Source organism: Bos javanicus, chromosome 10, assembly GCF_032452875.1.
Source record: "Bos javanicus breed banteng chromosome 10, ARS-OSU_banteng_1.0, whole genome shotgun sequence".
In the NCBI taxonomy this organism is placed as follows: Eukaryota; Metazoa; Chordata; class Mammalia; order Artiodactyla; family Bovidae; genus Bos; species Bos javanicus.
In genome coordinates, this window is record NC_083877.1 from 80,956,092 (window position 1) to 80,968,426 (window position 12,335).

Here is a 12,335-nt window from a genome sequence, read left to right on the forward strand (position 1 = left end):
AGGTAAGCCTTGCAGATCAAGCAAAATGATATGAATTTTCTCCTCCTAACCCAGTTTGTTCGTGCACCCTCCCCTGAAATGCAGACACTCTGGAATATGTGAGAAAATAATCCTTATGATCAAACATAATGTATAAAATACAAAACATACCGACCGCCCCATTAAAAAAAAAAAGAAGAATGCGATTATTGGAAAAGGATTTTACCATCCTCCAAAGGAAGTGGCAACCCATTCCAGTATTCTTGCTGGGAAAATTCCATGGACAGAGGAGCCCAGCAGGCTGTAGTCCATGGGGTTGCAAGGAGTCAGACACAACTTAGTGACTAAGCAACTCCTCCAAAGGAGTTACCATAGTTGTTTGTGTGGTGCAGCTTGTGGGATCTCAGTTCCCTGACTGGGGATCAAACCTGAGCCCTGTCAGTGAGAGCACCCAGTCCTAACCACTGGACCGCCAGAGAATTCCCTGTGCGGTTGCTTTTAAGTGGAAGTACCTCTGGTGGGTGTGAAATACTGCATTAGCACCCAGCTTGACGGGGTCACATCTGCTGTTGAAGGAGTCCAGGAAGAGAAGGAGGAGATGGGGAGCTTCCACGGCACCTTGGCAGAATGAAATGAGGCATTAGGTAGGGCCACCAGCTCTGAGAAGTGCTGCACTCTACGCCTGGCCAGGAGGATTTGCCTCCTTCCCTCTCCCACTCCCCACAGCTTGTCTCTCCTGCTCCTGCACAGCAGGCTTCTTTGCCAAGGATGAAGAGCTTGGATGTCAAATTCTTTCTCTCTGCCCTTGGCAAGGCAGGGTGTTATATTTGTTTTTTAAAGAAGCCTTTTTGCACTTGGGGAATTTTTTTCTTTTCTCTTATGGGAAGTTGCTTCATCATTTCCCAAAAATATACCGCACCTCTTGTTTAAACAGGGTGCCCTTGAAGAGCTTTGGAGCCTGAAGCGGGATGGGGGTGTTATGAAATCTTTTGTTTAACGCTTTGATGAGAGCTGGAATGCTCGCTCTCTGCAGGCAGAAGTGTCAGGATTTGCCAGGACTGGGTCCAGGAGTTGGGTGTTGAGGGGGAGAGACTCCCTGAGATGCAAGAACTGGGGTCTTTTTAAGCATTTAAACAGTCCATGTTGTAAGAGGTATCAGCCCTTCTGGGCACAGACTCTATCACGTTTTTGTCCAGTGCCTTCAGTGTGCCCAGGCTGGAGAACGTGGATTTGCTATTCTTTTGAGATGCTGATGGTACCCTGGAGAGGCAAGACCAACTCACGCATAGCAACGGTGAACAAAACAGTAGTAAGTGTGGGCTAAATTGTGAAGTCGTGGGCACTTCATTTCAGAGAAAGGGAATTCCTACAGAAGAGAGCACTGAGGCCAGGCCTTGCACTGTCGGGGGAGGGGGGTGTTAAGCTGATGTCGGGTAAGAAAGGACATTTGAGAGGGGAAGGAGGAGCTGAGAAGAGCCAGCAGGCTGACCTGAGGCCACGAACGTGGGTGAGTAAGCCCAATGGTGGGGGTAGCCTAGTGGGACTTGACGTCGGAGAAACAGGACAGACCAAATTGTGGAGGGCCTAGCACATCCAGGAGAAACATTTAGACTTACAGGAAGAAATGGGCAGCCTTTCTCAGATTCTGAGAAGAGAGTAGCAGCATTAGGAAAAATGTGGCTTTGGGGAATATTAGCTGACCAGAGTAAGCTAGAATATGCCTTCAGGTGGGCAGGAGGAGAACCCCAGCTCCATCCACCGCTCTTGGGAGGAAGTCGTACTTGGGTCCTTGGAGAGAGGGATGGCCTGGTACATGGCTTCTGTCTTGGGTGAGCGTGGTCGCACATTGCCCGTGGCCTATGGCCGCCTGCAGCTTCCCCTGGCAGGGCACAGCAACTTAGGCCATGAGGTTAGTGCTGTCTGGCTAGGAGCAGGTGTTAGGTGCCAGCTCGAGCTAAACTTTGACTAGGGCCCCTGTGGAGGTGCTATGCCCAGGTGGGCCCAGTGGAGCCAGGCACGAAGTGCGGTGGGTTCCATGCTGCTCGTTTTAGGTTGGGATTGACCAGGGATGATTGCTCAGATCCAGACAACATGGGTCACCTTGTGCCTAATCAGGAGTCGGGGTGCATCATGCAGAATCCTTGCCCGTGCTGAGTTCTGTGCCCTCCACCCATGCCCTCCACCCGTTCACAATCGTAAATAAGGAGTTTGGGTAGCTTTGGACTATAAATAATACCAAAGAGGATCAGTCAGAAAGTATTCTTCTTAATAGACTACTAGTAGCTGCTGTTTATAGAAAGTGAAAATTGAGAAAATAAATTATTGTTGAGGGAGATTGCGTCAGTGGGGACCAACACATCATCGCAAGATCTATTAAGTTCCAATAGAAAGAGGGAAGAGTAAATGATTGCCAAGGGAAGTACTGCCCAGTTTGCCTAAGTCAGGAACATAGTGACAGTTTCCATACCTGCCACTGGGCCTGGGCGGGGCCTGCCCCTCCCAGCTGACCCACCCCAAGCTCCCTGGCACGGACCCAGAGCATGTCCAGGGCAGGCATCAGGTTTGGAACCCTGGGAAGTGAGCGGCTCCTCTTTGGGGATCATCCCAGCCTGTCACCAGGGCAGGGTGTAGGCCAGCAGAGGCTCAGCTGCCACTCTGGGTATGGGCCCTGGTGCAGGAGAGGGACGAGGGCTTAGCTTGAAGCCTCAAGACATTAGCTTTGACATCATGTTGCTGCTTTTAAAGACCAGTGGTTTTTTCCCTTTTTTTTTTTTTTTTTGTGAAAACTAAGGCCCCAGACACACTGTTCAGATTGCTGGTAGATAAATGCTAAAACCCATTCTGAGTAATCGCCTTTTTTTTTTTTTTAACAGTTGAGTAACAGAGTAGTCCACAAAACAAGATTTGACTGTAATGGGCCAGCCCACATTTGCAGAAGGCCCAGCTGTCTTTGGGCTTCCCAGGTGGCACTAGTGGTAAAGAACCCTCTCCTGCTAATGCAGGAGACCTAAGAGACGTGGGTTTGATCCCTGGGTTGGTAAGATCCCCTGGAGGAGGGCATGGCAACCCATTCCAGTGTTCTTGCCTGGAGAATCCCATGGACAGAGGAGCCTGGTAGGCTGTAGTCCATAGGGTCGCAAAGAGTCAGACAAGACTGAAGCAACTTAACACACACACACACCTCTCTTTTTTTTGTTGTTGTGTTTTTTTTAATGCTTCATTTTATTTATTAATTTTTAAATTAATTATTTTACTTTACGATATTGTATTGGTTTTGCCATACATTGACATGAATCCTCCACTGGTGTACATGTGTTCCCCATCCTGAACCCCCCTCCCACCTCCCTCCCCATCCCATCCCTCTGGGTCATCTCAGTGTACCAGCCCCAAGCACCCTGTATCATGCATCAAACCTGAACTGGTGATTCCTTTCACATATGATATTATACATGTTTGAATGCCATTCTCCCAAATCATCCCAACCTCGCCCTCTCCCACAGAGTCCAAAAGACTGTTCTATACATCTGTGTGTCTTTTGCTGTCTTGCATACAGAGTTATCGTTACCATCTTTCTAAATTCCATATATATGCGTTAGTATACTGTATTGGTGTTTTTCTTTCTGGCTTACTTCACTCTGTATAATAGACTCCAGTTTCATCCACCTCATTAGAACTGATTCAAATGTATTCTTTTTAATGGCTGAGTAATATTCCATTGTGTATATGTACCACAGCTTTCTTATCCATTCATCTGCTGATGGACATCTAGGTTGCTTCCATGTCCTGGCTATTATAAACAGTGCTTCGATGAACATTGGGGTACACGTGTCTCTTTCAATTCTGGTTTCCTCAGTGTGTATGCCCAGCAGTGGGATTGCTGGGTTATATGGCAGTTCTATTTCCAGTTTATTAAGGAATCTCCACACTGTTCTCCATAGTGGCTATACTAGTTTGCATTCCCACCAACAGTGTAAGTAAGAGGGTTCCCTTTTCTCCACACCCTCTCCAGCATTTATTGCTTGTCGACTTTTGGATAGCAGCCATTCTGACTGGCATGAAATGGTACCTCATTGTGGTTTTGATTTGCTTTACTCTGATAATGAGTGATGTTGAGCATCTTTTCATACATTTGTTAGCTATCTGTATGTCTTCTTTGGAGAAATGTCTGTTTAGTTCTTTGGCCCACTTTTTGATTGGGTCATTTATTTTTCTGGAATTGAGCTGCAAGAGTTGCTTGTATAGTTGTGAGATTAATTCTTTGTCCGTTGCTTCATTTGCTGTTATTTTCTCCCATTCTGAAGGCTGTCTTTTCATCTTGCTTATAGTTGCCTTTGTTGTACAGAAGCTTTTAATTTTAATTAGGCCCCATTTGTTTATTTTTGCTTTTATTTCCAATATTCTGGGAGGTGGGTCATAGAGGATCCTGCTGTGATTTATGTCAGAGAGTGTTTTGCCTATGTTTTCCTCTAGGAGTTTTATAGTTTCTGGTCTTACGTTTAGATCTTTAATCCATTTTGAGTTTATTTTTGTGTATGGTGTTAGAAAGTGTTCTAGTTTCATTCTTTTTTTTTTTTTAACAACTGATTATTGATTTATTAAAAAGGTTGATTTAGGCATCGGCAATGGTGACTTCCACCTTGACTCCCGGCTCAATAGTGATGGAAGTGATCTGCTTGACAACTTCAGAAGGACTGTGCAGATCAATGAGTCGCTTGTGGATCCTCATTTGGAATCGATCCCAAGTCTTAGAACCTTCACCACAAGGAGTTTTCCTCGTAGTTATTCTCAGAGTCTTGGTAGGCATCCGAACTGGTCCTTTAACTTTGAGATTCTTTTCCTTCACGCCTCCGATCAGGTCAACACACACCTTCTCCAGAGACTTCACGTTGCGGCTGGTGAGGGTGATCCTAATCCGGTGAATGGCCACCTCTGGCTCCACGGGAGTCTTGCCGGTGTCTTTAAAGGCCATGGCTATGGCGTGGCTTCCTGACTGACTTGTTCCTCGGCGAGAGCGAACAGCGGTGAGTCAGGAGCAGGAGCGGGTGGCACAAAGGTCCACGGCAGCCTCGACCACGTCTTCCTCAAAGAGCTAGTTTCATTCTTTTACAAGTGGTTGACCAGTTTTCCCAGCACCACTTGTTAAAGAGATTGTCCTTTCTCCATTGTATATTCTTGCCTCCTTTGTCAAAGATAAGGTATCCATAGGTGCATGGATTTATCTCTGGGCTTTCTATTTTGTTCCATTGATCTATATTTCTGTCTTTGTGCCAGTACCATACTGTCTCAATGACTGTGGCTTTGTAGTAGAGCCTGAAGTCAGGCAGGTTTATTCCTCCAGTTCCATTCTTCTTTCTTAAGATTGGTTTGGCTATTCGAGGTTTTTTGTATTTTCATACAAATTGTGAAATTATTTGTTCTAGTTCTCTGAAAAATACCGTTGGTAGCTTGATAAGGATTGCATTGAATCTATAGATTGCTTTGAGTAGTATACTCATTTTCACTATATTGATTCTTCCGATCGGTGAACACAGTATATCTCTCCATCTATTTGTGTCCTTTTTGATTTCTTTCACCAGTGTTTTATAGTTTTCTATATATAGGTCTTTTGTTTCTTTAGGTAGATATATTCCTAAGTATTTTATTCTTTTCTTTGCAATGGTGAATGGAATTGTTTCCTTAATCTCTCTTTCTATTTTCTCATTGTTAGTGTATAGGAATGCAAGGGATTTCTGTGACACACACAGCTCTCTTTGCTCTTTATTATCTTTGTCCCTCAGAGAGGTGAGGCTGGCTGGGAAAATTGAGAGGATTGTGTGAGAGAAAGCAGCAGGCCCACAGTTCAGAATCAGTTGCTCTGCAACTTCTCTGCCATCTTGGAGTGTATGGTTTCATTTGGTTTTGCACATGGACTGCAAGTACAAATAGACTAGCCCCAGAGGATTGCCCACCCACTCCTGTGGAGTCTATGAAGCACATGGATTCTCTTTCCTGTAGGCCTAGTTACTCCCAGCAGCTGGGGGTGAGGTGGGGAGGGAGAGACTATTGTTCTGCTCACATTATTCCACTGCAAGAAGTACTTGCGAAGACTCAGGATCGCCACTTGCACATGTAACAAGCCTTTTCCATCAACAAGGCAGAGAGAATCGGAAACCCAGGATGAGTAACAGGCCTGTGGCGTGTGCCGACTAGCTTGGCTTCCCTTGGTGCCATGCAAACCTATGCACCCTGGCTGCAGTCCTGGCTTCTTTGTGAAGTGCAGGTATGTGTGTGTTGCTGAGTGCCAGTGATCCTTAGACACATTCCTCATTCATATTCGGGCCTTTGGGGCTAGGGTGTAAGGGGCAAAAGAGTGCAAATCGGATACCTCGTGAGGTGGTTCGGAAACAGTGCTGAGCAGTCAGCTTTTAAAAGTTTGTCTTAGAAACAACCTGTACTTTGGTACATTGTAAATTGACACCCCAGTTGCCTTTTGGGTAACGAGTTTGGACTTTGGTGCAGCAGCTGAGAAGGAAACCTCATGGGCGGTGGGTCTGGGGTGTGGCTGCCTGCCAGCTTGCAGCATGCTCTGAGCAGCCTCACAGACTCCATCTGTGCAGCCGTGTATGTTGCAGCAGTAACTTGGATTTGGGGCCCTTTATTCTCTACGGATGAGTTGAAAATGGGAAAATGACATTGCTGATGGTAGTTATAAGAAGGGCAGGTCTTCTAAAGCTGATAATAATTGAGGAGAAGATTTTGAAGTTCAGCATGCCAAGAGCCGGGGATCATTAGTGTTGGTTGAGCATTTGCTGACTCTTAAGTTAACGGCCCTCCTCAGTGGTGAAGAGGAAGAACATAGTTAAAGAATAGTGTAAAAAAAAAAACCAAAAACCTGAGTTATGCTGTCCAGGAGTATAAAAGCCAAAGCATTATTAGGCATTTTAGCATCTTGTTTGGCTTCCTGAGAGCCCATCTTCTTTATATATATTATAATATATAAACCTATCATTTGACTTCAGGGGGGCTCTCTCTGGAGAAATGGAAAAACTATAATCAGGTTCCCCTGTGATCAAGAATTGTGCAGAAACAAAACCCTGTTTGTAAGGGTGCAAGGCCCTTCTGGGCTTCTGGGGCTGAATCTGTCCCTTGGAACACAGTCCATGTTGACCTACTCTCAAGGCCTTTCCCCTGGCAGTTTACTCATTTATGTGCTGATGTCTGTCATCTTTTTTCTATTTAGATACTTTTAACCTATGATTTTAAGCTGTCAGATGGGCTGCGTTTATTTAAAAGGCTAGGCTGCTCAAACACTGCTGGCTTTCTCTAACTGGAAAAGTCCCAGGTTTGGGGAGGTAAGAGAAAATCAACCACCAAAAATAAACTAGAAACTCGTGCCTGGACTGTGAACTCTTTTGTATACTCCAGTCTCAGTCCTTGACTTTGTGAGTATAGAGTTTTATTACATGTGTGCTTTAAACAACTAAGTTTTTAAGCAAAAACCACTGACATCCCACACCAGGGTACCATTATAATGGAAAGAGAAAAATCTTTAATTATAGCAGCGTTGTGGCCTTCTCCCATGCCTGGCTAGCCAAGGCATGGAGTTGATAAGCATACAGTGTCTTTCATACTTGCCATTACAACATGTTAATTAAGAGAATTCAGCTGTGGCACCAGCTGGGGATGTCTGGCTTTGTGGAAGATTGCAATTAGATGCTTTATTTTCTATTTTCTTTTTCCCCTTTCAACTTTGGTGGAATGCCTTTGAGTGGGGGCTTTTAGTCTCAGCAGTATAAATACTTTAATGTGCCTAATTATGTAATCATACACTTACACTCCTCTGTGTACACACACACCGTTTTATGGATTTTTATCCCCTTTTCCAGTACATGGGGCATCTCGCCTGCTTTTTGGTTTGGTTGGTATTCTGTGCCATGGGCAGGAAGACGAGGAGGGCCAGAGACAGTTTGGGGTTTTCCTCCAATTATGATCTGTCCCTCTGCTCCCTGCCCCCGCCCCCACTCTCCTTTATCTCTCAAATAATTAGCATCTCAATAGTTTCCTAGCAAAGTCAAGGTAATTTAAATGAAATTGGACTTTATAATACTATATCTTTCCGTGAATTTGCAAGTGCAGTCTTTCAAAGTGTATAGTTTTATTTTTCTCAGTCCTCAATTCCAGGCAGGCCTAGGGCATGAGCCTGGACATGAGAGCTCAGGCACAATGGAACCCATTGATTTCTGGCATTCAGCTTGCGCGGAGAGGTCCTGTGACCCCAGCTGTTAGACCGGGATCTGGGAGCAGCTGTTTTCCGAGATTGAGTCCTCCAGGGATAGGCCATCTGCTGCTGTGTGAGAGAACCCTGGGAACGAAATTGACCGCAGGACATCTCTGTACTCCTTTTCTCTGCTCTAGTCCCTGCAGTTTTTCCCGGGCCCCCTCACCTTGGCACACTTAAGACACATGATGCATCTGCACCGGAGAGCTCACATGGTTTCTTTCGGTCCTTCTGCTGCCCTGGCTCTGCCACACCTGCACCCCAGCTCCACTGAAAACTAGTTGCCAGAGTTGGCAGGGAGATTCAGATGGTTTCTTCAGCTGGATTAGAAACATAGAGCCGGCTTTTCGTTTTATTGGTAGTAATAATAGTAGTAGGGAAGAAGAACCCAAGAGTTTTTCATTATTCAGATTTGTATTTGGGGCCCTCCCTGATTTTCTGAATTTCCAGCTATGTCCTGCTACACACACACACACACACACACACACCCCCTCTTCTTGCTCCTCTGCTTATGCCCTTGTCTCCCCCTTGCTCCCCCTTGCATGCTCTTCCCCCTCCTTTATGCAAGTCACAGTCTTTCATCCCATGTCACAGTCCTGTTTACCTCTAGATTTGGAGTTCTGGTATCATTTCTTTCTTCCTTTCTGATCTCTTCCCCCGTTGAATTAACCCTTCTTCAGAACCTCCTAGTGTAGCCCAGATTGATTTCTAACATGTGTCTCCTGTGGTTATTTATTAGACCACAAGCTCCCAGAAGGTAGGGTCGGTATCTTTGTTGCCTTCCCAACCCTCTTTCCCCATTGCCTGCCACAGTGCTGTAGTGCTTAGTAAAAACCTATTGAAAGAACAGATGGATACATGCAATCCTTAGGTGAACTCTAGGAGATAGAGTAGATGTTACTATTATTATAACCTACTTGGGGCGCCTCATCTGTACCCCCAAAGAGTGTGAAGTCTCCTCAGGAACAGTGAAAGTCGCTCAGTTGTGTCTGCCTCTTTGTGACCCCGTGGACTGTAGCCTGCCAGGCTCCTCTGTCCATGGAATTCTCCAGGCCAGAATACTGGAGTGGGCAGCCATTCCCTTCTCCAGGGGATCTTCCCAACCCAGGGGTCGAACCCAGGTCTCCCGCACTGCGGGTAGACTGTTTGCCGTCCGAGTCACCAGGGATGTATTATTTACTCTCGAAGTTCTGTCACCAACCTGGCACACTGGTCGGGGCTCATAGATACGAAAATGTTATATTGAGAAAGCATTCCTAGTAGAAAGAAATCCAGAGGGAATAAGAATCAAGGTTTGCAAGTGTTTTTTAACTCTCTTCTAATGGGTGAAAGTCATTAAACCATTCTTTGGAAGACAAAAGATTAAAGGATATTTTCTGTTCACTTGTGTGATGTTTGGACACAGGTATCTTCTGACGCACAAATGACTGAGGCTGCAACAGGCAATGTCTTCTGACCCGGAATCTTGTCTGGTCAGTCACAAGTGGCTTACCAGGCGCAGGGGCCCAAAGACCTGAGAGAGGCAGGGGAGGCAACAGGAAGGTGGGGCTCAGATGGACAAATAAAAAGCACGGTTGAGACTCTGTCCCTGAAGCTCACTAATCTGTTTTGCGTTTGCTTTGTTTAATGATCAAGGGATCTTGACAGCCTGTCACAGCCAGGCTAAAAAATACTCAAGCTAAAATCAAAGGGGAAGCAGGTCCCAGACATGTGAGAAAGCGCTTGAGGGCAGGGGCCCTGCCATGGACCTCACAGCGGGTCTGATGTGAGTAAATTCACAGGAGGTGAGAGAGACTCTGGCCTTCCCTGCTGCCTGGGACAAGGAAAGGGATCTGCCAGGAGTCCTCTGGCTCCGTCTGGCCCAGAACTTTAGAAAGACTCACAAACTGAAAGTTCAGTTCAGTCGCTCAGTCATGTCTGACTCTTTGCGATCCCATGGACTGCAGCACCCTGGCTTCCCTGTCTATCACCAACTCCTGGAGCTTGCTCAAACTCATGTCAATTGAGTTGGTGATGCCTTCCAACCATCTTATCCTCTGTCATCCTCTTCTCTTCCTGCCTTCAATCTTTCTCAGCATCAGGGTCTTTTCCAATGAGTCAGTTTTTTGCATCAGGTGGCCAAAGTTTTGGAGTTTCAGTTTCAGCATCCATCAGTCCTTCCAGTGAATATTCAAGACTGATTGCCTTTAGGACTGACTGGGGGTAGAGAAGAATAAAACTCCTCTGGGGAGACTTCTCACCACCCTTGATCAGCTGATGATAGCAGAGGGTGGGAAGTTCCCTTTCTAGGAAGTGCAGAGGAAACCAAGAAGGCCAGACAAGCTCCTTTTCCTGTGGTGGCTGTATGAACAGTGTGGTTAAACTGATGAGGCATTTAAAGAAGAGACTCTCCTTCCTCACGAGATGGAGGAAGACTCTCCAGATGAATAGATTTTGTAACTTTTGACTCCATCTTCCCATGGCCCATCGGTCACAGTGTTCCTCATTTTTGTTGGCTCAGAGGTGATTAAGGCAATGACCCCTGGCCCTTGCCACTTCATTCCCCATGCCACGCACCCCACCCTCCAAAGAACTGCCTTGTCTTTTCCCTTTTATATCTCCTAATCTCGTGGTAGGGTCAGGCCTGACACAAACCCCCACGGAATGTGCAGGGCTCACTTTATGGCCGGCCTTCGACCTGTAGTCTGTTATTTGCACCTTGTCTGTCACAGCAAAATCCATCACATCTCTTTCTTCAGAAAAGATGATTCAGACCTTTACCCCTCAATTACTGGGTGGGTGTTTTTCCAAGAAGTGTAGCGCTTGCCAGTTACAGGTCACCTCCATCGCTGATTTCTGCCCCCTCAGCTGATTTCTGCCGCCCTCTGTGGCTAGAGTTTACCAGTTGCTCCCTTTCGTTCACTGCAGGTGTGTGAGCCTGGGCAAGCAGCAGTGGCTTGTTGAGCACCCAGCATAAGCAAGGCGCTGCCTGACTCCCTGTTTGGAGGCACGCAGCAGAGGCTGTTTATTCTGGGCCTTGGCAGAGCTGCCCTGGTGATCCTCTGTATTCTAGGCGGTGGGCAGAAGGGCAGCCCTCTATCTAAATGTAGCTCACACCCCCGTTCTGCACTCAGTGGTGGGCTTCCTGTCATGTATCCCTCTTGGAAGGTGGGTGTTCCCAAGCTGAAAATGCCCCCATGCCCTCTCCCACTTGCAGCTTTGGGATCCGTGCTCCTTAAATAGCTCCATTGTTTGTAATGCTCACAGATTACTAAAGGAAACCGTCTTGCCTTTTCCCCCCAGCTCTCTGGAAAAATGTGGCCCCACTTGAGATATGAGCTGAGTTCTCTGGGCACAAGTAAACTCACCAGTCCACATTCTTCGCCAAACAGGAATTACTGCAACTTTTTGTCAGATGGACCCCACCCCCATGCTACGCTTTTGTAGGTCTTGGGGTAACTTTTTTGGTGGCATCTGTAGTCAAGGAGCTGGAGAAAGGCATGCCAGAGTTTCAATCCAGACTCTACTACCAGGTAGATTTGTAATCTCAGGCCACTACTAAATTGCTCAGAGCATCACTTTCTTCATCTGAACAAATTGAGTATGACACCACTTTCCTCATAGGATGGGAGAGTTAAAAATAGGATAGTAACTTTAAATTGCCTCTCATAGCGCCTGGTGATAAATGTTAATTCTCTTCATCACTTCTACCCTGTTGGACAGCAGAGATCTTTAAATTTGTTTTAAATTTAAATTTGTGTTTCTCGAAGGCCTACTGTGTGTGCCTGACACCAGACTTGGCATAAGGTATTTCCATCAGATGGTAGACTGGGAATGAAACCACAACTCTGAGTCCAGCCCTGTCGTAAACTCCCAGCCAGACTCTGAAGTCAGTTATCACTCGCTCATCAGTTCTCCTTCTGAGGTTGCTCAGTGCCTTAAGCAGCTGACTGGGGCCTTCCTGCAGAGGACCAGCCTCCATCCTCCTAGAGGTGGGGAATTCTGAGGGCAAGAGCAGACACGTGGGCAGCTTCTTCAATGATAGGATAAAGGAGATGAGACCAGGAAGTAGCAGTCGCTGATGAGGAAAAATAAACATCTGTTTTCTCTTAACCCTTTA

At 46.3% G+C, this 12,335-nt stretch overlaps 2 protein-coding genes across 13 annotated transcripts in view; one reads left to right on the forward strand and one right to left on the reverse strand.

Annotated features, from left to right (window-relative positions):
- SUSD6 (sushi domain containing 6) overlaps positions 1–12,335 on the forward strand; it is a 102,850-nt gene that overhangs the window by 62,437 nt on the left and 28,078 nt on the right. Inside the window, exon 2 of one of the 12 annotated variants that reach the window (XM_061429256.1) lies at positions 1,176–1,288. The exons of the other annotated variants lie outside the window; for them this stretch is intronic. Coding sequence (XP_061285240.1) covers position 1,288 — 1 coding nt within the window. The 5' untranslated portion in view covers positions 1,176–1,287. The remainder of the gene's footprint in view (positions 1–1,175; positions 1,289–12,335) is intronic. 12 annotated transcript variants of the gene reach the window in all.
- LOC133254891 (small ribosomal subunit protein uS10-like) lies at positions 4,534–5,020 on the reverse strand. Its single transcript, XM_061429257.1, has one exon. It carries the CDS (start codon positions 4,946–4,948, stop codon positions 4,589–4,591), a length of 360 nt encoding a protein of 119 aa, XP_061285241.1. The 5' UTR covers positions 4,949–5,020; the 3' UTR covers positions 4,534–4,588.

Excerpts from the sequence above, each read along its gene's own strand:
- LOC133254891 (XM_061429257.1), bottom strand. The coding sequence starts at position 4,948 with ATGGCCTTTAAAGACACCGGCAAGACTCCCGTGGAGCCAGAGGTGGCC.